Source organism: Diorhabda sublineata, chromosome 1 (genome assembly GCF_026230105.1).
Source record: "Diorhabda sublineata isolate icDioSubl1.1 chromosome 1, icDioSubl1.1, whole genome shotgun sequence".
Taxonomy (NCBI): domain Eukaryota; kingdom Metazoa; phylum Arthropoda; class Insecta; order Coleoptera; family Chrysomelidae; genus Diorhabda; species Diorhabda sublineata.
This window is the reverse complement of record NC_079474.1, coordinates 27,341,834-27,368,017: the sequence shown is the minus strand read 5'-3', so window position 1 is coordinate 27,368,017 and position 26,184 is coordinate 27,341,834. Positions and strand designations below refer to the sequence as shown.

Sequence of the window (26,184 nt, the reverse complement as noted above, 5' to 3'; positions counted from 1 at the left end):
TTTGCATCCATAATTTTTATCACTTTTTTTTGTGTTCATGGACGATTTCCTTCCTTCCAAATTTGTTTGACTGTTTCCTTGCTTTTTCATATTTTTTTACTATTTGTTTACTATGTCCTTGTCTGAGAAAGATGTTATCCTCATCCTCATTCTTGCTTTTTATATTTCTATTTCCTTTCCAATAACATTTTATGACTATTTCCTCCTCTCATATGTTCTTGACTTTTACCTTATCTTAGATTTTTTTGAATATTATATTGCTTTTACAGATATTAATGATTTTTTCTTGTCCTTTTCTGATCTTTCTTGGTTATTAACCATATAGACTATTTACTACCTTCCTATTTCCTTATGATATTTTTCAGCTATAATTTTTCCTTCCAATATTTTGTGACCATTTCCTTGTCTATTTTCAAATTTATTGACTATATCCTTGCTTCTAAAATTTATTTCCTTGCCTTTTCCATAAGATTTTTTATATCTTTCCTAGATTTTAATTATTTTCCTGCCTTTTTGGATTACTCATGATCCTATACGACTAGCCTCATTAAGTTTTTTTGAATAACTGATTTGCTTCCTAGACTTTATTGACTTTTTTTAAGCAATTTTCGCAAGATGAAAAGGGCAAAAGAAATGGTTTATATGATCCTAGTGACACATATTATAAAAACGTCCATTCAGGAAAATAATAGTGATTCTCTTGAAACCTCTTTTTAATACGTTGGCCCTCGACCGTCCACAAGATGCAATGCTATAAGGTTTATCACAATGTCGATTATCTAGGTTCTCGGCTGATTACTACTGGGCAAGCTTATCTAGTAGCATTTAGCTGTATGCGCTTCTTATATGAGACAAATAGAATAACTTTCTCAAAATAAAAGGACATAGTCCTAGGTAACGGTAAAGAATCGTAAGAAATGATTACATTTTAAACATTTACGATTATCGAACTAGAAAATGAATGTTGATCAGTTTCAAGTTTGATTAACTAAAAATTTGTGTTGTTAAGTATTTATTTTAAAGCTGGAATGCAGCATTCTTGACTGATTGCTATGGGTGTAGACCTCAACTACGCGGAATTGAAATAAATAAAGAAATAAAGACATCGGTTGCTCATATTTTGTAATGTAGAGGGTTGCTTGAGTTAAGCAGTACTGAAAACGGAAATAAAATATTCAATTTCAGTTGAGGTGAAATTTAGAACAACATAACATTAATTTAATTATTGTAACATTACATAAGATCAACATGAAGTCTTAACAAAAAACAAACTTAGTCTTCATAATACCATAACAATGATTGTATTATTAATTTAGTAAATTATTCTGAAGAATTAATGAACAAAATGTTGAAAAAAATTATATTTATTCCACAGATGAATTCATTTTGAAATATTCACGTCGGTTTGTTATTGGTTGAAATTCCGTATCAGTGAATAGTCATTAAAATAATTTTCGTTTATTTTCAACTGTTATGTTGGTCGTTGATTTGAATATTAAATAGAATTTCCAATTATTATCCTTTTTGATGTATTATAATAAAAAATACGAAATTATATAATAGAATGAGCCTTCATGACCAAACATTAATTCGATTATGGACTTAGTCATTTATGCTCGGTTAGTATATTTCACCAGATTTTTCACAGATTTGCTTATTATTAAATAACATGGTTCATTTTTAATGTTTGAATGGGATTTGTGTTGATGCTGCAATGAAATTAATATTATTTATTTTCTTTTGAGTTATTGACTGCTTAAGCGCATTGAGGAATACATTGAACTGAAATTTCACTTCATTTGTCGCTAGTACCTTCATCGTTTCATGTAGATTGGTCAATTAATTAGTATATCCGCAGTTGTTCAAATTCAAAGCATTACAGTATTTGTTTAACTGATCATTCAAGTTTCAACTACAATATGAGTGAAGAAATGTTTGAGTAATATTTGGGCCTTGGGTTACAGAAAGATATTTACAAAATGGGTCACGTTTTCTCTAACACAGATACAATGACACTTTTTTATGCGGTTTCTCAGAACATTTGAAGGAGATAAGGAGGATTGCTTGAATTGTTTCAAAACCGTTGTTAAACTTGGGTCTACCACCATGATCCAGAATTAAAACAATAGGCTAAGAGGAAGTATGAAGTCTTCAAGCTTCAAAATGAATTGAAGTCCAGCAACCGGAAAGAAAGTGTTAATAGTTTTTGAGATGCAAAAGGAATTTTGAATGTAAAATTTCGTGTCAACCCACTTGATTCATACTAAGATATTTTTTTAGCATAGTAACTCATTATTATAAGATTATCAATTTGGAGCATACATTTTCGGTATATAGAAGATGGGAAAGAGAATCCAGGACTAATTCTAAAACGGACACCCAAAAAAGCGTTTGAAAAGTGATGCGAGGAATCGAAAATCAACCTATTAACTACTACAGGATTTTTTGGATATTTTTAGATCGTAGTCCTCGCCACGAATTACCTTTTCCATTCTTCGTTGATTGAAAATGGATCTCTGGTAAATAATTTTAGGCATAGTAAGCTGTATTTGAATGTTTTCTTCACGTTAGATCTTAACAACGTCGTTGAGCTTAGTAAAAAAAGTTGAAACTTGGCTGAAGGAGAATGAATCCTCCTTTAAATATCTACCTCTTCTAAATACTATGCGCTACAAATGAGGGAAGGTTCACAAATACCATTTGTAAATAAAAACTAATAATAACTGAAAACAAAAAACATGAAATGGTAATTTCACTTTTAGAACGATTAACGACGCAGAACTGGTATACTATGATTGTTTCAAGGTAGTTATTAAATACAAGACAATATCCAAACAATAAAAGTTGAATAATCAGCCTGGACGATTGTTTCCAGTAACTATTTTACGGATTGGTATTGATAGATGTCGAAAGTAAAAAATCTTCTACTGGCATTTGACCTTTTAGATAAATGTTTTTTTAATTAGTCGACTTTAAGCTTTATGTAACATTATTGGTTCTTTCTAACCTTTAATGAAAAATGTGAGACGAATTCTTTAGAGCAGTGTAAACATATTGATAGATGACGGAACTTCCCTTCCCTTCCGATTTTTTCGCTGGTCGATATAAAATACAACAATTAGAACAAAAAATAATTGTTATATGATTAACATAAATTATTAATTCGCAATAATCATAACCGGTTAAGTTTGTAATATATAATATAGTAAAATAATTTTTTGGTACTGGTATTAATCACAAAATTCTCATTTATCTGAACTTTCTTTTTGTCTAAAAATGTTTCATTTATTTCTACAAATAATATAAAAAAATTACGAAAAATGGAATAGATTATTATTTAAACTCCCTTTTCAATAAGTGAAGATATATAATGTGTTATACTGTAACTTACCCATTCAATAGAGCACACTGTAATGATTTAAGATAACTAACTCGCAAGGGACTATCTATATATGAAGATAAAAAGGTATTTAATCAGCATTTGCAAAAAATGTGTGATATTTATCAAGAGAGTTATTATTTTAGATAGTCATGTTTATTATGGATTTCAAGTAATAATGACATACCAGAATTTGATTGTGTAAATAAATTAGAGATTATTAGGATTTTTTAAACCGCTACTAAAATCTACAATTTCGGTTCTAGGAATGCGGTAACATTCATTTTGTTCAATTAAAATATAAAAAGTAAGCCTGTATTTTTAAATACAGAGTGAGTTTTATGTATGGAAGCCTCAATTATCTCGGAAATGGCTAGTACGATTTTTACATTTGTGCGCAAGGGTTTTGTGATATGGCCGGTATTATAGTGGTACGAGAACGAGAACGAGAATGAAAGTTTGTGTCATGTTAGAAGTAGATCCACATTTGTGAAGTAGAAAAATTACGAATTTTAGAAAACATACAGTAAAGGCGATTACTTCAGATGCTCAAAATGTTGTCCATTTACTTCAATACAACAAGCCATGCGATTTTAAAAACTTTGCAATACATTTTGCAACATCCCTGACTGCTCAATTCTTCTTGTCCCTGTTGTAATCCTCAATATTGGCAGGTTCCGTTTTATAAACGATGTTTTTTAAATGACCCCATAGGAAATAGTCTAAAGGATTCATGTCGGGTGATCGCAGGGGCTATTCGATAAAACCACGCCTTCCAATCCATTTTCTGTGAAACACATACATAAAATTCACTCTGTATATTTATTTTAGCATACATTTGAAGGATAATTTGTAACAAAGTGTTGAATTCAATTTTGGAAAAAGGAAAAAATTAAAAACTCATCCAAAAATTACTTTTTTAAATATTTCTTGGAAACGCGAGAAGATAGGGGATATAGATGTATGTATAAACTATAAAATAGATACTAAAATTATCTATAACATTATTCAATATTTTTGACGTATTTGCACAAGAAACCGAGATTTTTCCTATAACCCATTAAAATTTATTATTCATCTGTGTAGCAAATTTTAAATAACATATTTTTGAAATTCATTCAAATGTTATAAAAAATTGTGAATTTCAACGCAATTTTTCCTAGAAATATATTTTTATATATTTTCTGAATATTTCCTCTCCTTTGTATAGATAAAAAAGTAAATCCCTTGGACCATTCGTTAGACTTAGTAGATTTTAGATTTTGCTTTAAACATTGTTAATTATCCCGCACAGACGAGCAATAAATTTATTTATTTTCTGATGTGAATAAGAAAAATTATTCAAGATGATTTAGTCCCATGAAGTGGCGTGTCCAGAATTTTGCTCGGGGAGGGGTCAGGACAGACATAAGTCCACAGAACCTCGGTATGGAATACCCTTCAGTGTAACGGAAGTTCCATTTTTTTATAAAATAGCATTTGACAATATAAGATTCTAATTATATCCTTCAATAAATTAATTATTTGGTTTTTTTTTATAGAACATTTTTGGCTTGGGGGCAGTGGTTGCGTTCCCGCTCACACCCACCGTTGATACGCCACTAGTCTCATGTCTTTTCAAAAAACTGATTTTCTGAGTAGTTGTCATACTTTTCCTCTTCCCAAATGATATTAAAAATAGAAGGATTGCTGTTCTCAATCCTCATTTTCTCAACAAACGTTTCACTTCAATCTTTTTTAATAAGCTACTACTTATCTCGTTTCTTAACTACATATCAGGGATAGAAAGTATATATTTTAGGAATATGCTTAATTCTTAATACTATTCTAAATTAGTTTCATTTTCTTTTTGGTCCTATTCACTCATGACATAACTTCGTTTTAAAAGAGTCTTAGAATACCGTGAGAAACTTTCATTTATCAAAGCGTACTTGTTATAGCATTACGTTCTGGTATAGAGCACATAATGATTATAAAACTGGAGAGGTGACGAGAATATTCAGAGAATCGATGATTAGCGGTAGATATGTATCGGGATTGATATAAAGCACAAAAGAAAATATTCAACAATACATAACAAGTATAGAGAAAAAATGTATAACTTGTCAGAAATCAATTCTCTAAACACGCCAAGTACATAAAAAGTTAAAAAACGTTAATTAATGGTCCAATCCACTTCTGTGGAGAAATTGGAAACTAGAGAATGTCCAGGTTATGAAAGAAAATATCTAATGAAAAGTGATGTATCAATCGCTAATTATGAGATACTTATAGAAAAGAGTACTGTATACGAAGTAAAACTTATAAAAAAATTAGAAGTAATTTTGATGGCAATTTCTGAAAAATGGAGAGAAATCAGAATTATCCAAAATATTCTATAATTTAACTCTACTGCATCTAAATGTCATGAGCAACACAAATCAGTAAATGAATTACCCGAGGAAATAGCCTAAATTTAATACAAATATAATAAAGCATGAAATTATAAACGAACTGGAGTGGGTTTGGATATCGATTAGGAGACAGAAGCAAGCAGAATTTCGTTGATACGTTAAATTGTAGTGACATTTTGCGTACGCTAGTTGTGGGATCATCAAGACCTCCTATAGGTATTTTCAATAAATACATACAATTTATGATAATTTTCTTTAGAATGTCTCTTTATCGCGAATGGTTTCCTCGGCATGTACAATGATCTCAAAATCTAAATATCTACTAAGCCGTGAATTTTATCGAGTTAAACAAACAGTACTTTTTTAAAAATCGATTGCTGTCTTCAAATTGTACAGGTTGTCCCTGTAAAAGGATTGTTAATCATTAGACATGAGCCGCCCCTGGCCTTCAGATAGTAGTGTAGAATTATTTATTCCGCCAAACACACTAAACAAACGTAAGCATATATTGAAAATTCATAATGTTCGAATGTATAATTTAGAAAATATACTTAAATATAAGTTCTGATTTCGCAGCTTTGAAGGCCTATAACTCATAAACTAGGAGTCGTATGAGAAAATTTCACAGCATTATTTCCACGTCATCTATTTGTTCCAAAATTTTTTTGTACAAGCCCCGGATCACCCTATATAACAGAAACCAACATAACTTTTTATTGAATTGAATCATCTAAAAATACGTTACATTTTGAGAGAATGTATTTTTCTTACAACATGACAAATATTTGGAAAAAAAGTCGACACTACCCAGAATACCACTTTGACTGACCAGTCATGTCAAAGATACGACCCGCGATCGCAATGAGTCACAGAAAGAAGAATGCTTTTTAGAGCCTTTAGACTTCATTCGATTCCTCTACGGATGTTTTAAATACTCGTACTCTCAAGTCTAGGGTTGTTTATAAGTAATTTCAAAGGCAGCGTATGCCTAGACAAACGAGAGAGAAAGACAGTGTCGTCATCTCTTAGCTTCAAATCTAGATTAGAATCTTCCTTATCCATATAAAACGAGTGCGATGGCGCGACGTGAGTCAGTTGAGTCGAGAAATCGGAGCGCTACAGTTGGAGAAGGATTTTAATTGTACTGCGAAGTAGTGATTGTGAAGGTATTGTGCATTTTTTTCTGTCGTGCGCGTGCGATAATTGTTGTGTCGAGTTCCATAATTGTCAAAAGCCAGAGAAGTCAGGTATCTGGATCCTCGAGCTCAACATAATTACCTATCATGTTTTATAACATTGATATGATTTTTAACAACCGTATATTATATACTTATATAATTTAATAAACAAAATGTTATAATAATTCAGTTCAATTTTTTTGATTTCAATCTGGCCCACTATGGACTAGACCAGAGGTGGGGAACCTTTTTACCATTAGAGGCCACATTTAAATTAGGCAGCAATAAGAGAGGCCGCATAGGCTGATTGAACTAAGAAAGTGACATTTTCATTCACTAAGTTAGTCACTTATTTGGTTTTGTTTTTTGTTTGACAGCAATTGTATATTTGGATGAAGCTTCGTAACACACAGCTTTAATTATTGATCCTCTAAATGTGCAACTGTAATTTGCGTTCTTAAATTTGTTTTTATTTTTGACATAAGAAAAAATGTTGTCCGCAACAGTAGGTACTTCCGAAGCAGGAAAGTAAACGGCGAGCATGTTCTCGAAGGCATGGATATTCAACAGCATTTTTCCAGATTTCTATGGGATCGTTTTTAGCGTTAAAAAGGGATTTGATGATACTATCTTCCCCTAAATCGATTAACTCCATTTGTAGCTCTGAAGGAGCCTCGGATATATCTATTAAATGTGGTTCAAAAGCCAGTTTCATAGCAGGAGTGTGCTCGTCAAAATCAGAAAACCTATCAGTATACTTTTCTATTAAACAATCCAAGACACCTACATATTCATCGAAAAATTTATTTTCACAGTTCTGCTCATTTAACATTTTAGCTACCTCCGGGAAGTGTTGTGCAGATATTTCCGATCGACAAAGCAGTGTTTTGAAAAATGATGAACGCTTGGATCTTTTGCCACATTTCATAAATATACCACGTTTCACCTTGCGGGCAAATATTTAAATTGTTTTGTTTTGTCATCATATCAGACAAAAATGCAAGGTTTATGAGAAATAGTTCATTTGATAGCTCACATTGTTTTTCTTGTTCTTGATAAAAGTTTAAAATTTTTCGTCGTAAATTACGCGAATATAATTGACAATGGCAATGGTTCTATGGTGACCTATATTTTTATCGATAATTATCGAAATATCGTTAGCAAGAAGCAGCCAGCCCATACCTTACTACTTACCATAAGAGGAATTTTTTTTTGGACTGAAGACTTTCTGTTATACATTTTTCAATTTCATCATGGGGGGCACAGCATATCATATTCGCAAAATGTTGTGGGAAGACCACAATATAAATCATGAAATATTATCAACTGAAGGCAAAATTTTCTTAATTAACGTGATGGTAGATTGCAAGTATTTGATGTGATGGTAAAAAAATTTGATAATTATGATTAGAAGAATGTAACATTCATTTGCTTCCTCTCTGTATAAAAACAGAGATAATTTCTCTGGAAATGTGGTATGAACAAAGTAATTAAGGGAAATTATTGATGGTTAAGTAAAAAAATAGTATGTGTCAAAAAGTATATGTTTATATTACAAATGCGAACAAAAACCTAACCTAACAATATCATTTTGACTATTAGAATTTTGTTTAAATTGACTCTGACAAATTATTCATATTTTGATATCTAACTTTGGCTATTTGTCTCAATTGAGCGGAGACCCCTTTTCCAGTATCTTCTACCATTTTAGTGAATATTCCATTTGGGTCTTGAAGAAGTATATGTGGATGATCGAATTCCGCTACTTTACCTTGATCCATTACTAACACTTTATCGGAATCCATAATTGTATTAAGTCTATGTGCTACAGTCAGTACTGTACAGTCTGAAAATTTCGTTCTGATAGTCTTTTGGATTAGAGCATCAGTTCTAGAATAGAAAAATAGTATAAAATATTGATAATATCGATATTTGTTACCGTTAGAATGTACATCGTTAATGTGCACATCAACTAAGTAATCTTTCATTAAAAAAGCTTTTATTTGCACTTTACCTAGTTGGTTTGTGTGGTAACGAATAATTTGATAAATTGCGTAAGACAGTGAATGAAACACTGTTACTATAGCGGAAGAACAATTTAAGCTGTATTTCTTCAAAGACCTAATGGTGGACTGTAGAAACTGGACACTAAAAGTGAAATTTTGAAGCTGATATGTCGAAATTTCCTTACGTCAAACGGCGACAAAGTAGGCGATATATCATAGCCAGGGCTTCAAGTAATGTGACCGCAAATCTAAGTGTGCAAGTAATAGATTTGCTTGTCGTGAAAACAATTTTTTTTCTAATTCGAAATGTAATTCTGTGACATGGAATTTTGCAGCTTTATCGCATGTCAACGACATTGCATATCTAGACATCAGTGGTGAAATATGTCTATTTGCAGGACACTAGTTTCTCTTTGAGCAACCCTGATTTCATAGCACTTCAGTGAACCATATCTAGTTACCTAATCATCCTCAAATCCTGGTGCGATTCTAATTTCAAAAACCAAAATTTTATCATATAAAAATACATTGCAGCCTTTTTTATGAGTTATCACTTTCCAAAGAAGTGAACTTATCCACCTCCTTAAAACAGTTTATTATGCCCGTATTGAGTCGCATTCCCGATATGCCCTTTTTTTTTGGGTTATGTGTGGTGCGACTCAATTTGAGCGAGTCTGTAAACTACAAAAGCTGTTAGATATTCATTCGGACTTAACAATAGGGCTCACTGCAGGAACTTCTTTAAAAGATTAAAAATTCTGACCCTTCATTCCTTATTTTTCTTTGAATACGTTTGCCTAATTCGTAAACACGCTTCTCCAATTTCGAAAAGGTCGTTGCAAGGCTATCTACGTTCAGAATTAGTTAAAGGCTCAATATTTTACAATGCAAAAAAATGCACAATCACTTGCCAATTGAAATCAAATCGATATCATATTTTCCCACATTCCGCAATAATTTGAGGGAATATTTACTGGAAAGTGCCTTCTACTCTGTAAACGACTTTTATTCTAATAATAATATTTAATTCCGGGCATGCTGCATACTGGTTTAATTTTTGCTGAGAACTTATATACTAATTATTATCCATAATTTTGTCACTCATTTTGATTTTTTTCTGTATATTGAAATTTTATTTTATTTGTATCTTTATTTAGTTATTTTTATGTTTTTTTTAGTTTTTACAAGCTTTCGTCTTCAAATTGTAACAATTTTTTGACAATAAAGCATTTTTCTCTCTCTCTCTCTTCAGACTCTTCTTATTGATTTTTCTTCAGTTGATTGAATTGATATTTTTTATTTATTTGTTTACAGATCTCAGAAATTATATCGAATAATCACCTACAACTAATTAAGATGTTTCATTCAAACAAGAACCTGTTTTATGGAATTTATTTTATGCATGTTCATCTGCAAATTACATAGGTATTCTGCAAATTACCTAGTTGATGTAAGATTGTTAATCTGTACACTAACTAGTCTATGCTAATTATCTGTAACATACACACCGAGTAAAATTAATTATTTGTCCCCAATTACTTGGCAATATAATGACCAAATTTCGAGCAGGCTATGATAATGATACCAATCTTCAACCATTGATCATATACAAAACCAAGAAGCACGTATCCGTAACCAGAATTGAATAGATATTGTTAGTTAGTTCAAGTTCATCTTTTAGTGGTGATCGTGATAATATAAATCATTGACAAAATTATCAACATGTTAGCGATTCAGACAAGATTTTGGTTTATGCTTCTTCTTTAATAACGGTCTTGCGTGTGTACAGAAGAGCAAAAACGACGTATATTGGGTTTGTTGTAGAGAGGCATATGCACAGAGTTTTTAAGAACGATTTTTACATATTGTGCCACAGGCGTTTATTCGAGGCATCATGACAAATATCTTGATGATGTCCTACAAACCACTTTATTGCTTTATCTAAATAGAAGTTATTATCTACCAAGATAACAAACGTCCAAATAATGCACATGTTTTGTTATCGAGCACATTCAAGATATGATTAATAGGAGACTGTCCAATTTTCATCACCTTCTACAGACTAGGTGTCACGGTAGATACCGATCACCACCTTTAGTCGATGGCTGAACGTGTAGTCAGTTAAGTCACCGTCAAATGCATTATTAACTTTTTACAAATATTTTCATTTTAGGAACAAAATCTAAATCATGAATTTAGTAAAGATCATCTAATTGAATGGTTGTTTGTTATCTGTTTGGTTATTATTATTGTTAAAGTTGGAATAGAAATAATTTAATTTTATGTCAGTTAATTTTTATGATTCATATGGTACATGTTGTCTTTAATGATCCACAAACATTTAAGACGGACAATTAATCTAGCACCAACAGTTTTCTCGAATGGAAATGTAGGTTGCCTGGTTGTCTTGAGATTGATATGGAATAAAGTAAGATGGATTCCTCTGTTAGCCATCGACACACGGAAAAAAATAACTTGAAAAGTAATTCAATCTGATTATTTCCATATATTCTTGAATATGAGCAGTACATAGACGAATACGCCAAACAAAATATGAAATATGAGCAGCGGACCAAGGAGCATGAATTATGAGAAATACTGATTGAGATAGGTTGGACTCATACAATGATTCATCAAACTAATTACATTGTTCTGTTGACAATTTCACCATAAAGAGATTAACGAAGACTTTACTTACTGAGGATCAACATTGGCCGTTGCTTCATCTAACATAAGAATCTTATTATTTCGTACTATAGCTCTAGCTAAACAAATAAGTTGTCTCTGTCCGACACTATAATTTGCTCCTCTGTCCATCACCCTATTTTCCAATCTGTTTATGACATTATTGGGATCTTTTAGTTCTACTTCTCGGAGAGCTTTATATAATTGTTCGTCAGTATAATCATCAAATGGATCTAAATTGTATCTTAAAGTACCAGAAAAGAGAACAGGATCTTGTGGGATAATTGATATTTTCGATCTTAGGCTTTTCAACGTTAAATCTTTGGTATCTATACCATCAATTTCTATTTTACCGTCTACAACTGCCAGTCTAAAGAGAGCAGCTATTAAAGACGATTTGCCTGCACCAGTTCTTCCAACTATTCCAACCTAAAATATTGTAATATTATAGAAAAAAATAATTACGCAAGATACGGTTTATGAACGATATTGCTTAAGTTATATGATATAAAAACATTACATAATTTTTTTATACACTGGAAAGTTTGATAGATGAAATTTCAAACTATATTCTAACCTTCTCTTTTGGATTGATTTGTAATGTCAAATTTTTAATAATCAGTGGTCCCTCTTCATAATATTTCAGCTTCAAATCTTCAAACCTAATCTTTCCAAGACTGGGCCAATTAATTGGTAACGGTTTTGGATTTTCAGGTTGAGGTTCTTGTGGTAGTTGTTTATATTCGAGAACTCTTTCTACCGACATTAATTGGTTAGAAATATCAGCTGTGATTCTCATAGCGAATTGAACCATTCCAGATAGCATTGTCGCCTGAGATATCGCCAAGCCTACTGCTCCACCAGTAATACCCATAGCTAAAAATATATTATTCTGATTATGTTCATATAAGTTTTCAATAAGATAGCTGAGTAAGATTTTTAGTTTCAAATTTCTTTAAAAACAAAATATTTGAATTTGGTAAAAGCTAAAACAATTGTGGAAGAAATATTTAGTACTTGTTATCTACGTTTCTTGTAATTTTTTTTTTGAATTAGACGATTTGCTAGTTTTTGCTACATGCTAAATTGAGCCTCGTTTTCGGGGGCTCCCTAAGCTTCTACGTCATAATAGTGATTTGTCACATATATTTCTCCATATAGTACGTTATTTTTTTACAGTTAATCTATGGAGGACTCTTATTTCAGTTCTTCCTAGTAACTGTTTCTTCTTCAGGTGTGTCAGTTTATGTTATAGTTTGTCTTGCTGGTTTTTATTTTTTTGTCTCAGATTGTGGAATTTTAACAACCTACCATTGTTGTTGGCTTAGTTGGCCTCTTGTAACCTTATAATTCTATTCCTAATTTCATCTTCTACTGATTAACTTCAAATTTACATCTTAATATTGTTTTACTGTCATGCATTTTGGTTTTTCTGGAAATACATTTGTATTGATTATATAATCGCTGCATTTCATTTTTATTCGTAATTCAAGGTCGCCCAATTTATATACTTCATGAGGTCTTATACCTTTTCATTATTTCGTCCTTAATGATGTTCGGAAGGAGAAGGAGCAGAAAATATTAACCACCACGCCCCAAATCTATTAGAATGATCGGGACTCCATAATTGAATCTGATGTATTTCCAACATATTTTCAATGGTTTAAATAAGATTATGTGGAAGTTTTCTGTTTTAAAGAAGGTGCTTTTCAACTGTACAAGATCAAAGGCTTCTTCTAAATTAATAAAAACATGTATATTGGTCTGCTGTAATCGATTGATATATACATATTTATATTTTACTAAGTTAAGTTGGAGACGCAGGTTCGCAGCTTGAATGAAACAAAATAATATATTACCAGAAATGTTTCAAGATATTTTTTCATAATTTCGGATGTGAAGAATGACAGTGACCTACTGTTAATTTTTGGATAATGAAGAAAGTGAGTTAACATACTCAAATACTATAATTAACAATATATTTGTTTTTATTAAAACTGTACCTTCATCAAAAGTAAGTATGGTGAATACTAAAACTGTAATGAAAATACAAGAAAATAAATCCAAACTAAATCCAAAAGCTGAGCCACATGAAATATTCATGAAATAGGAGCTGATATGATAATTTTGGATTTTATCAAATTCGTCTTGTAATATTTTTTCTGATTTGAGAGCTCGAATTGTTGTTAGTCCTTGCAAAGTTGCGTTGAGATGCGTAAATACAGGACTTCGCACTGAAAAAAAAAATAAACATTAAAAACTATCATAAAATATATAATTCAGTATCCGTGTGAGTGAAGTGAACTAAAGTAATATACTACTGTATTTAAACAGTCGTACAGAAATCGATGATGATGAACGTTCTGGTCGTCCAATTGAGCTGGTTACTCCACAAAACATAATAAAAGTCCACAAATTGGTTATATCTAATCGTAAATTGAAATTGCGTGAGATAATTGCATGCATTTGTTTCCAACGTGGATGCAGCATTTACTCACAGTAATAAATCAGATTTTTGGCGTCGATATGTGACAATTGATGAAACATGTATCCATCACTTCATTCTGGAATCAAAACGATCATCTGAGTGGAATGTAGCCGGTGAACCACGTCCGAAGCGTACAAAGACACAACAGTCAACTGGGAAGATTATCGCTACAGTATTTTGGGATGCGCATGGATTATTGTTCATCCACTATTTCCAAAAGAGAGAGACAATCAATGGCAAATATTATATAGAGCCACCAAGAGAATGCACCGATTCATAAGTCGATGGCAACGAAGGTTAAATTGAACGAATTACACTTCGAGCTGCTTCCTCATCCACTGTATCGTTCATATTTGGTCACCAGTATCTATTGGCTATTCGCTGATCTCAAAAAAAAAGGTCGCCGGTGAGAAATTCACCTCAAATGAAGAGCAATTACTGAAACTGAAGCCTATTTTGAGGCAAAAGACAAATCCTTCTATAAGACCGGTATCGAGAAGTTAGAGAAGCATTGGAATGATTATATTGCTCTTGAAGGAGATAATATTAATGAGTAACAGAACAACAGAAAAAACAGCAAGCTATGCTATCTCTATTAGCTCCAACAATACTGAACACATTGTTAATACTACCACTACACCAACACTCACAATTATACTGTCTGATGCGCGTTTCGATAACCAAGTATCATCTTTAGAGACTGAAAGTAAACAAGTAAGCTCGCGTAAGATTGTGTAATTGTGAGAGTTGGTGTAGTGCTAGTGTAAAATTAGCTTGATCGTAATAAATGTTAAAACTGGGTATACCGATCCTGGATTATCTTTGTAAACTATTTATCGACTTGAGTAATAGCTAGACGATATCAATTGCGAAACAGTCTTTTGTAGATGAGTTAAAATGCGAGTGAAATGTTCAGAAACTTTTGCAGATATCAATTTCAGTTAGATGTATATATGAATTACAGTGAATAAAATTTATTTTGAGTGAACGGTCGTTAGTTTTGTAATACGCCTCGTATAATAAAATATGTATGTCTGAATCGATACCAGACGTATTTTTCCCCTACATTTTCGTTTGGAATTGAAATAATGACAGAATTTATACATATTCATAGCTTTTTTTCAACTGGAACATATGGAAATAGAGGTAAACATTTCGATTCTGAATTTCCATAAATTCTCAAAGAGCAGCAAAAATTTCACGAATGGTCAAAACATCGACTTTAATTAGGTAGATATGTTAGAAAATATATTCTTTTCACAAGAGAAACAATGGAAAAAATATCAAACCGCTTTCTCAATGCTTCATAGGATGAACGGTAGTATCTCCTCGAGATTTTAAGATTTTTAAGATTTCTTTTAGTGAATAGGTACAATTGAAAAAACAGTTTATCTATTATTGAACTTGTACTAATAACTATGGTTGTATGAAAATCACACAATTTTGAATTTTAATTTACTTCTTAATACAAACGATAGTAGAAATCTATTTGGCGCTCTTCTAAGTCGAAAAAGTGTCAATCACTCAATTATTGAAATTATTGTGTGTGGGCAGTTAGTATTCTCAAAGCAGACAATATTTCTCAAGAAACTTTTTTCTTATTTTCTTAATATTAAGAGGAAAACTGACCTTGCCAGAAGATGGAACGGTCTTTGAGTCATTTAGAGCCAGCCTATTTTTTCCATCGTTCTTTTGTTTCGGCTGTGGAGTGGTGAACCCATGGTTATGAAACGACGCAAACATATGGCGTCATTTCTATGAAACATTTCCAAACATTCGATTGAAACATATTAACGACGCTGCTTTTGTTCCATTCTGAGCAAACGCGGTACCTATTTTCAACAATTCTGCAGTCGTTATTTCAGTTAGTCGACCACTGCGAAGCTGATCTTCGCAGGTCGTACGGCTTGTTTAAACTCTGCTATCTAATATTTTATTGTTGTTAAGAATGAGCAGTCTCACTTGGAATAGAGTCTAGTTTAGTTTTTATATTGATTGGACTAAGTCTTTCATATAAAAGTATTGTATCACATTACGATAACCAGTTTTTACTATGTTTACAAATTCATTAAAAACGTACAATATTTCTGGCCGCCAAATAAATACTGAACAATTTGGCGTCTTCAAACTTGAAACATATACTGTATACATTGTGTACTTTCTAATACAGTGGAATTTTTTAAGCAACTACTGCCATCCCTAGGTCAGGCTAGGTACTTCTGGCACCATCCTCGTAATGTCATCGCAGTTATCAATAGCTGTCATAACGTTAATCAGTTTTTATCTATTGTGGACTATTGCTATAGATATTATCAAAATTCAGAACACTACTCATGGCTAAAGCAGCGTCATATCTTCCAACTATTCATTCAAGGGGTATTTTAATAATCAGTATATTAATTTTTTCTAAAATATTATCAGGTATTTAATAGTTAATACGATCAACTGAATTTATTAAGTTCCAAAATCTCTTTACAGACCTTCCGGTATGTTGGGCGTAACAATAACAAGCTGTAGTTTGTTACTTAGCATCTGTAGTTTCGTCAGCAATAACAGCAATATCTATAATAACCTTTTCTGTTGAATTCTAAACTTCTCTATAAACGCCAGAAGGTTTCTTTAGATGTCCTTTATTAATTGATAGATTTTAGCTAAGAACTAGATAGGAAACAGTATTCCTAGTATTTAGCAAGCTAGTACTTAGCTAAAATCCATTAATTATCAAACAATTCCTATGTGTCTCAACTCCTAAGTTTGGTCATGACTTCTTAATCCTAATTCAAATGCAACATCTAGCCACAAAAACTTCATGTCAGTTTTTGTCTTTTATCAAACAAAACAAATCTTGCACTGTTACACACTCAAAAACTTGAGTTGAACATTGTTGTTCTATTTCGCTGTTCTTGTATATTTAATTTTTTTGCATTAAACTGGATATTTTATTAATGATGGGTGCACAGAGAAATAACGTCACAATTCAAAATTAAACTCTTGCTCCAATAATTATTAATCTATATGCGCGACGCAGTCTCTGATATTAAATTAAATTTGTTTTAGACCAAAGTCTAACTGGCACCGATAAGAACCTATCGAAGTTACCTTCGTTATCTGTAGGAGATGGATTGAACGTAATTTATTTTCACTGCTCGTAGCAGAATACGAAGTATTTTTGTATAATATATAAGTAGAAGTGTGTTAAATCATTGATGCGAAGAACCTAGTGATAGTTTCTTACTTACTAACTTACATAATTGTAAGTAAGCCTTTTGATCATTGAAATGATATTTTCACAATATGTTTGGAAATATTTTGGGATAATACTATTAGAACATATTGACAAGCCGCCACTGATGAGCAGTATATATTTTTGAATTAAATTTTGTGTGATAGTGAAGAAAAAAAGAAGATTTCATTGTTGCCGTTAATATTACATCTAGAATATATTCATAAGTACAAAACAGTTCAAATGAGCACCAAACGCACATACTGGAGACTATGATTTTGCACCAGCAAAAATTTGTATCTAACACTCAGAAATGATCATAATGTTTCTCTCAGAATTAGCAAATGTCATACTCACATATTCCCTCGATTCTCTTCAAGTTTTTGGACGTTTTCAAGTATATAGTTCTCAAAACCCCAGTCATAACTGCAAGTGCGATTGCAAGAATAATCGCATACGGATTAGCTACGCCCACTAATATTAGAGATCCGCACATTTGAAGAATCATCTGAAACATATCAAGCTGTAGGAGGGAAAAATAAAGTTCAATTTACATTTCTTACCTGACCACCATCTAGCAAAACTCTTGGTATAACTTCATCGATACTACCAACGTCTTTAGCAAATCTATTCAGTACCCTACCGCTGGGATTTGTATCAAAAAATCTCATCTTGGCATAGATGATTCCATTGAATAATGACTTGTGTAGATTTTGTGAACATGACATAGCTAGTGAATAGAATGAAAACGATCTTCCTAAAGTGAGAAATATTACCGTTAAAAGGAGACCTGCATATATGAATAAACAAGTTTCCGTACTCCAATCTGGATATTCGAACAATGCGCGAGAAGCAATTTTTTCAGTAAAGTTATTCGCGGAAGACGAGTTTAAAATATTTTCAGTAACATATGATATAGTAGTAGCAGGTAAAACAGTGGTAGAGTTTGTTATAACTCGAGAGTCTTCGATCGTAGTCCAAAAACTAACAAAATAGTCTACTAAACTTCCACAAATTTGTACTGACACATAAAGAATCAGAATTAGAATTACGTTGCAACAATTGGCACCTGTTTTGAAATATTGAATCATGAGAGATCCCAACACTTTTCCTTTGGTAGTTTCCTCTTGCATATCTTTCATTTGCGGATTTTTATTTTCAATCTCATCGTCACTATCGTCCATGTCATCCTCTAAAATACTCTCTACTATACTCTTGGCACTAAGTAAACTTGTAGTAGAAGATTTTCTACTCTAGAAAAAATATTGTTTATAAATAATTGTTAAAATTTGAAGGGAACTTTCTTTCGACAAACAAAAAACAAATTTTAATAATTATTTACAGTCTCGTTCGAGAGTTGTGCAAAATAAAGTTTACGAAAAGGTAATTTGTTTCTCTTTCAATAAGTACAAAACAAATAAGTACTCGTTTTTATAAAGGAATGGATGCATAGATTTATGATTTCTGACAAAAGATACTGAAGAGAACAACCTACAAATACATTTGCCGAGACATATAGAGATGTGAAGATACCAAATAGAGGAGGTAGTAATATCATAATTGAATTTATTATTATGGAATTAGCAGCTATGGACTAGAATTGAAGCGCATTGACTAAAGTAGTGATTCAAAAATTGTTAGCGGGAAAATTGTCTGTAGGAGATGTCAAAAATATATCATGACTTTTTCTTTGTGAGTACAGGCTCAAATTAATTTGAAAAATGTTAAATTTAAGTTAATTAGAAAAAAATGATTTGGATTCTTAGCTATGTAATTTCGAGAGAAATTTCACGATAATTGAAAAAATAATTAAAAGACATAAAGAAAAGTATAATAGAAACTGACAAAATTTGAAGCAATCAACTTTGTAATTCAATTGAATATAATTTAATATCTTTATAATAGAAAAGTTTAGAACGACTTCTAGATTTGCTGTTCAAAAAACATGATTACGTCCATCTTTGTATTTATTATATAAATAATAAACTTACTTTCCTAGATTGTCTAGATATTTGACGAACGATTTCCACGTGTTTTTTTCTCTCTTCTTCAGTCATTTCAGGTTCTGATGTTAACAGTTTAGCATATAAATTGTCACTATTGACCAATTCATTGAAAGTACCCTCATTTTCAATTCTTCCCTATAAGTATAATTTGATTAATTACATGAAAATGCCAAAGTATTTAGTTATAGTGAGGCTTTTTCGTATAGTTACTTCCAAATCTGGATCTGACAAAAATTTATGTATCTATTCTTCACTTCAAATTATTCCAGTTAAATTTAGGAAGCGATATTCCATTATTATAGCATAATTAAAAATGTGTTCAGAACAAACTGTTTTGTTTAAATAATTCTGTGGATTTATGTTTTATTCTCTAGTAAGCTTGTTTTTTCTATTATAGTTTTTTCCTTTGGTCTATTTTCATAATTCTTGTTGAAAGCCGAGTTTCATTTGTTCTCTTTTGTCTCTATTGTTTCGTGAAATTTTCTATTGTTTCCAAAACTATGGATTTGTTTTTTTTTATATGGGATAGAACATAAGTTCCTTTTTACAAAGTTATGTTCCCTATATATCTTCCTCATTCAATTGAATTGAATTCAATAGAGCCTCACACCAGATTACCGCCTTCTTCAAATAAGTGGTCTTATCTTATTTTTATAGAATTCAAATTGCTTGTTAATAGTTTTCTTTTTATACGAATTTATTCCAATTTTTATCGGCGGATATAATATTATTAATTCAGAAGATGATCGTGTTCGGAGATATTAATTGATTCTATATAAAGTTTTCCAGCTTTTATTTCTTTTTTATTTGAATTTGAAGATCTGGTGGCATCCAATTCAATACTTATGGTTACATCATATCTGACTATAAATATTAAGTTCAACTCAGGTCGAAAATTATTTTTTGAGGAGGAGTCATATGACAGGTTAAAAGGTCGAAACCAATCTAAAATTCATTAATTTGTTCTTCGACTGCAAACCGAAAGGAGTTGATATAATGAGTTGATTAGTTTTTATTTTTAGAATTATTGGATTAAATCAGAACTAGGGCGTCAAGCAACGACTTAGGAAGGTGAACTACCTAACTGGGGACTAAGAGGCTCACGTCTTCGTGGAAGCGTAGCCTTTATCGATTGAAAGCTTTGCATCCACAGAGCAGGTGTTTCCTTTGATTCTTTGTATAAACGATAAAATGTGTCGAGTGTTTCTCCGATATTCTTCAGGTGTCTTGTGACTATATCAGTAGCTCTGCTTAGCTCATCTTTGTTTAATGGACCTTTTGGAATGGCGTTCCCGTTTGGAGAAAGACGGTTTTGATCTCGTTGAGAGAGAGGTTTAGATAGCGTGCTTTAAGTTCTGTTCCTTATATGCTTTAATTGTCTATTTTATTGCCTCACTTTCTATAAATGCTTTCATAGGTGGCAAGTCTAAGTGTTATAGTTAAAAGAATATTTCCATTCATAAGAGCTACTTACATTGTTGAGTATAATAATGTTATCGGCGTTTTTCAAATAATGAACTTGATGTGTTACTAAAATTCTAGTTTTGTTAGCTAAAAATCCGTTAATACAGTCTTCATAAAGGACCTTAGAAACATGTATATCGACAGCTGACAAAGGATCGTCTAACAAATATATATCCTTTTCTCTGTATACCGCTCTGGCTAAATTTATTCTAGCTTTTTGACCACCACTTAAAGAGGCACCCTTATCTCCAACAATGGTGAAATCACGTTGAGGAAATTGTTCCAAATCTTTTTCTAATGCACAAACTCGTATAACCTCTTTGTAACGTTTTTTGTTGTAGTCTGCTCCAAAGAGGATATTTTGCCGTATGGTTGCAGCGAATATCCAAGGTTCTTGAGATGCGTATGAATATTCGCCATTTGCGCTTATGCTTCCATTTTCAATATCCAATTCGCCTAAAAATTAAAAAGTTTAGCGTGATCAATGTTCGGGAATAATTAGTCGTAATTATTTATTCCACAAATTTTCATATAATTTAAATAAATAACAACCTTGGGTATATTTTACTCAATCAATTTTATTAGTTTGTCTATATATTTAGTTGGTATTTTTTAATAAAATTTAGTAGGTTTTTGAACAAAGGCTTCCTTCTTTCTTCCTTTCCGTAAAGTATGTAAATCATGTGATTATTTCACAATTTTTGTCATGCTGTTCTTAATGTTTTAATGTGGAGGATAATTTTTCGTCCGGAAAGCGAAGCTTCTAATAGCGAATATCCTTTGCAAAAGATAGGTTAGGCTAGTAAGGACTTCGATCTAGATTAGTCGTAGATCACTCTAAGGTTTGAGGCCTATTGTGTTACCTTTATTTTTCCACTATTTGGAAACTTAGTTAACTAGCTTATTTTCAAGTATTTCCAACTGCGAATAAAAATTTTTCCATTTTGTATTTCTAATTCTACTACTATTTTGTCGAGGGAATCTATTGTAGAGTCGCCCAATTTTGACGTAGTTTGTCCATCAAGGCAGAGCAGATGCTAAATTGTCTCTTCTTCTCCATTATACTTTTTGCAATAGCTATCCGTTGTCACTCCTAATGTCTGGAGTCTTGTGGCCACAGTATAATGTCCTGTGATCACTCTAATGCTCTTCTGGATTGACTGTTTTACAAATTATATTCATTGATCCTTGACTCAATTTCTGTGGATAAAGCGCAATCACTTCTGCTTGACCATATATCCAGATTTTGGCTTCGGATTTCATCGGTAGTAGCACTGTTATTTCCTTCTCCCTTGCCACCAAGCCTTCCACTTCATAGAGTCTAGGTACCCAACATAGGATCCCTTCAGTCTCACGAGCGCAGGAGATTGCCACGCGATAGCTCATTACCTCTTTGGATTTTATCGGTTTTGATTCAATTGTTTTTAAGGCTGTGTAGATTTTTGTGTTTCTTTTTAATCCACCACTTTCCCCTATCAGATTAACAGCTTTATCGATTGCTTAGATTTCCGCTCAAAGTATATTACATTCAGTTTCTAGTCACTACGATTTTTAGAGGTGGAATTAATTTCAAATCACAACAGCTCCTATTTCATATCTTTTTACCGAGCTTTAGATTTCATTATCCTTTAAAATGGATTTTTCATTCCATTCTTCTCTTCTAGGAATGTCTATTCTTATTCTTGCTTTGAAGTCTGTTTTTGTTCAAAACATTATAACGTGTATTAATATTTGTTAATCATTTTATTATTTAGATGAAAGTAAATAATTAAGTTTAATGTAACCTAACCTAACCTAACCTCATAATGACCTGTTTCTGAACTATTTGTATATTCAATTCACCCAGCTCAACTTTACATCAAAATGTCGGTTTTAAGAAAAATAAAGCAAAGTTGAGATCTTGCATCGATCTGCAGAACACTATTTTTTGATCTTGTGTCTACTTGTCCAAGTAATAAATGAAATAATTTACCTAAGAATGTTTGCAGAAGGGAGCTTTTTCCACATCCTACAGGTCCAATAATACCAATCAGTTTGCCTCTCTTCACTTCCATATTGATAGTTTCAAGTACACAGTCGTATAATGTGGAATTCCATTTGGCACTTAGTTTATCCACACTGAGAATAATTTCAGATTTTTCATCAATACTCTTAGCAATGTTGTTCAGCTGATCATATTTGAATTCATCATTGACCAAAAATTGTTGTAAGCGACTTATTGAAGTGAACAGCTCAGCGATCTCTGTAATTCCTCTAATAAAGATTCCACTCAATGTATTTGAAAGTAAATTAAAATATGACATAAGAACGAACACCTAAAAGAAAGATTATAATTATTTATATTAGTTCAAAATTAGTGTATATAATCACAAACAAATTCAGGGGAGGGGGGGGGGAATAAATACAAATGTCTAATTAAAATAAATCTATGGAATTGTATAGTACAAACTACAGTTTATTTTTTGAACATAACATCATCTAAATGTTGACCGCCTTAACGACGTCACTTATCTAACCGCGAACAGAATTATTGTGTACTTCCTTCAGTTATGCTGATGTACTAACTGTAATTTCACCACGGGTATTCTCCTTGAGTTGATTATGGATTATTACTAAGTGTCTTCACAAAAAATGTCAAGGGGCGTCAAATCTGGACTATGAGGAGACCATGAAATATCACCTCTTTTCGAAGTCAATCTGCCTAGAAATATCTGTTTCACAACCAACATGGAATTATTTGACATGTGACTGGTAGTTCTGTCTTGTTGAAATCAAAAGTGATTAGTAGCTCCTTCTTGTTGAAATAAAGTCCTATAATTCTTCGTTTGTAGTTCTGGAGTCACAAAACCTTCCGACTTATTATCAAATATAAGCTTTTCTCTGAAGTCACATTCTTCCAAATATTGGGTTAAATGCAGCTTGTATGGATGCAGATGAAGATCAAAGTTTGAAATTCGTTGCAACTTTTGTCGCAATAATAGTGAGAAAAATTTCTTGTGAGTATACAATTGTGGATTTCTCGTACAGACTGCATTGTCTTCGGTCCTAGATGACATCTTTTGCTTCTGGTTCAAACGTTTTACCCGCATTTAAATTCAATTAGTACTCCAAGCTTCACTAATTTGTCATAGTCTATATTAAGAACATAATAAACGCCTCATAACAATAAACGTTTACTTTTGATTTAGTCAGGTTTCGGTCACAATTGAGTCTGCTGAATGTGCAGAGACATGTACTAATAAGTGACTTTAGTTACTTTTAAGTTGAGCTTCTTTTCAGTTGCTATAAGTGTATTAGGAGTAACTTTCGCCGAATCGACGAAGCTATTTCGATAAAAGTGTCGTGTGTTTTGAGTGTGCGATGTTACCCATTGCGGCTCCCTTATATTATTTTTCACTTACAAATCACGTTCAGTTTATAATCCTACATCTGACATTTGGTGTCATTTGAATAGCATTATCCGCGTATCTTTGAACTTAATCATGACGTTTACAGAAATATATGTAAATTTATTAGTTAGTCTTATACAAGAAAGACTTGAACCTGAGAACATGACATTTATAACAACAAAAACAAAACGAAGAGTAGTTGAAGAATTGTTTACAAAATAGTTTCCCATGTTGGTATCTTGTCCTGGAATGTATACACTTATCTTCTCTAGAAGTTAGTCACATATGTCTTGATGATTCCATATTTGCAAAAAGATTGACGAACTATTGATGTAAAATTAGAACTTAGCACAATCCGGGCGTCTGTTCAACAAAGTTTTTCGAAAGTATTTTGCTCTAGTTCATAATAAGTAAACAATTATCTTTTATTAGAGTGAAAAATATGTATTCAGTGAAAAAAACGTTGAAACAGATGATTATGTAATAAATACATGACTGATGAAAATGTTATATTTTTATTAATAAATAATTGTAATAGAAAAATAATATAGAAGAAATGTGTATTAAAGTCAATAAAAACTTATAAAACTACTTCTTTGACAGCCTAGTCATAGCGATAAATCTTAGCAATAACCATTGTAAAATGAGATTAGTGTTCTAGAGTTGACAGCAAGTTCGATATCGAGTATCCATATCAACAGCGTGGTAACACTGTGGGAGAGAGTTCCTAATATCCAATGGAGTTGTGGAAAATCAACTCATAGTTTGACATCATGACTTCTGTCCATAATGCGCTGTGAACCAAGAAGACTAAGGAAACATTTTTAACACGTGCCGTGTTAATACGTGTCAACACGACACGTCATAATGAGACACATTAGATAGGCCGGGCACATAACTGTATTGTAAAACGTGTGTGCCAGCTGACATTTTGATGTTTTTAAACCGGTGAAGTAGTATCCTCGATTTACACATTCACACAACAAACATTCACAATCCTCCGGAGCTTATAATATAATGGAGCACCTACAAGAAGAGATGGATTGGTTGGATGAAGAAGAGGAAATGGTTGAGGTTACTACTGCATTGTTTGTGCTACAATATGAATCCAGAGAATACTGGCTTCATCCAATAAATCAACGTAGGCACGAATGTGGTGAATATCATGTTCTGTGGCGCGAAATTAGCAATGATAATGACAGGTGTAAAATGTATATTAGGATGACCAAGACGGAATTTGACATGGCTTACAAAAAGTAAATTAAAGAAGCAAAATACAAATTTTGAAGAAGCAATATCTCCAGAGGAACGACTTTTAATAACTCTAAGGTAGAAAACAACAAAATACAATATTATATTTTCTATCTGGGTAGTCCTTATTTTGAAATTTTGTACGACGAAAACTTATAATTTCGTACATCTTCTATAAATTGTTCCTCCATTAACATAAAGACAAATATAGACATATTACAGAAACGAATATAGTTGAGAAAACACTTTTCAGTCACGCTCAGAACATACCGGTAAAGGTAAACAAACTCGGCACAGGTGGTGAGTATAACCTACAATATTTTCTAACCTCTCTGATGTAGATATTGAAAACACGCGCTATGACTTGTTAAAGCGTCTTGTCGGTCTCTGAAGACACATCACAATAATATACATAGATCTATTTAAAATATCGTAATAGATATTTATACAACACGTGTTAAAAATGTGATTATATTATAGAATGGGTTTTGAAATGAGCTCATTTTCATCTCAACTTCGTTCTCCAATAATGCATAATTTAGTGCGCATGGAAAATGAATGCCAGACACTAAGCAAATATGAAATATAGTACTCTTGTATTGTCATTTTATTGTTAGTATTAATACGCGGGCTGTTTGCTTCGCTAATGTCCCAATTACAATAAAAATGAGCAAAGATAATGCATGCATGTTTATATTTTCAAAACTAATGATCATATGGAC

At 32.0% G+C, this 26,184-nt stretch overlaps 2 protein-coding genes across 3 annotated transcripts in view; both read right to left on the bottom strand.

Moving 5' to 3' along the window:
• Positions 1 to 3,486, bottom strand: part of LOC130453068 (ATP-binding cassette sub-family C member 4-like) — a 39,592-nt gene extending 36,106 nt beyond the window's left edge. The window contains exon 1 of the mRNA XM_056792668.1: positions 3,392 to 3,486. The gene's annotated coding sequence lies outside the window, so the exon portion shown is untranslated. The remainder of the gene's footprint in view (positions 1 to 3,391) is intronic.
• A 4,992-nt stretch (positions 3,487 to 8,478) lies between these two features.
• The window catches only part of LOC130446434 (ATP-binding cassette sub-family C member 4-like), a 42,563-nt gene continuing 24,857 nt past the window's right edge, over positions 8,479 to 26,184 (bottom strand). For both annotated transcript variants that reach the window (XM_056782713.1, XM_056782705.1), the window contains 9 exons: positions 22,795 to 23,137; positions 20,833 to 21,278; positions 19,344 to 19,493; positions 17,916 to 18,605; positions 17,710 to 17,860; positions 13,645 to 13,875; positions 12,219 to 12,517; positions 11,655 to 12,070; positions 8,479 to 8,840 (listed from right to left, as the gene is read on the bottom strand). In XM_056782713.1, coding sequence (XP_056638691.1) covers positions 8,561 to 8,840; positions 11,655 to 12,070; positions 12,219 to 12,517; positions 13,645 to 13,875; positions 17,710 to 17,860; positions 17,916 to 18,605; positions 19,344 to 19,493; positions 20,833 to 21,278; positions 22,795 to 23,137 — 3,006 coding nt within the window. In that variant the 3' untranslated portion in view covers positions 8,479 to 8,560. The remainder of the gene's footprint in view (positions 8,841 to 11,654; positions 12,071 to 12,218; positions 12,518 to 13,644; positions 13,876 to 17,709; positions 17,861 to 17,915; positions 18,606 to 19,343; positions 19,494 to 20,832; positions 21,279 to 22,794; positions 23,138 to 26,184) is intronic.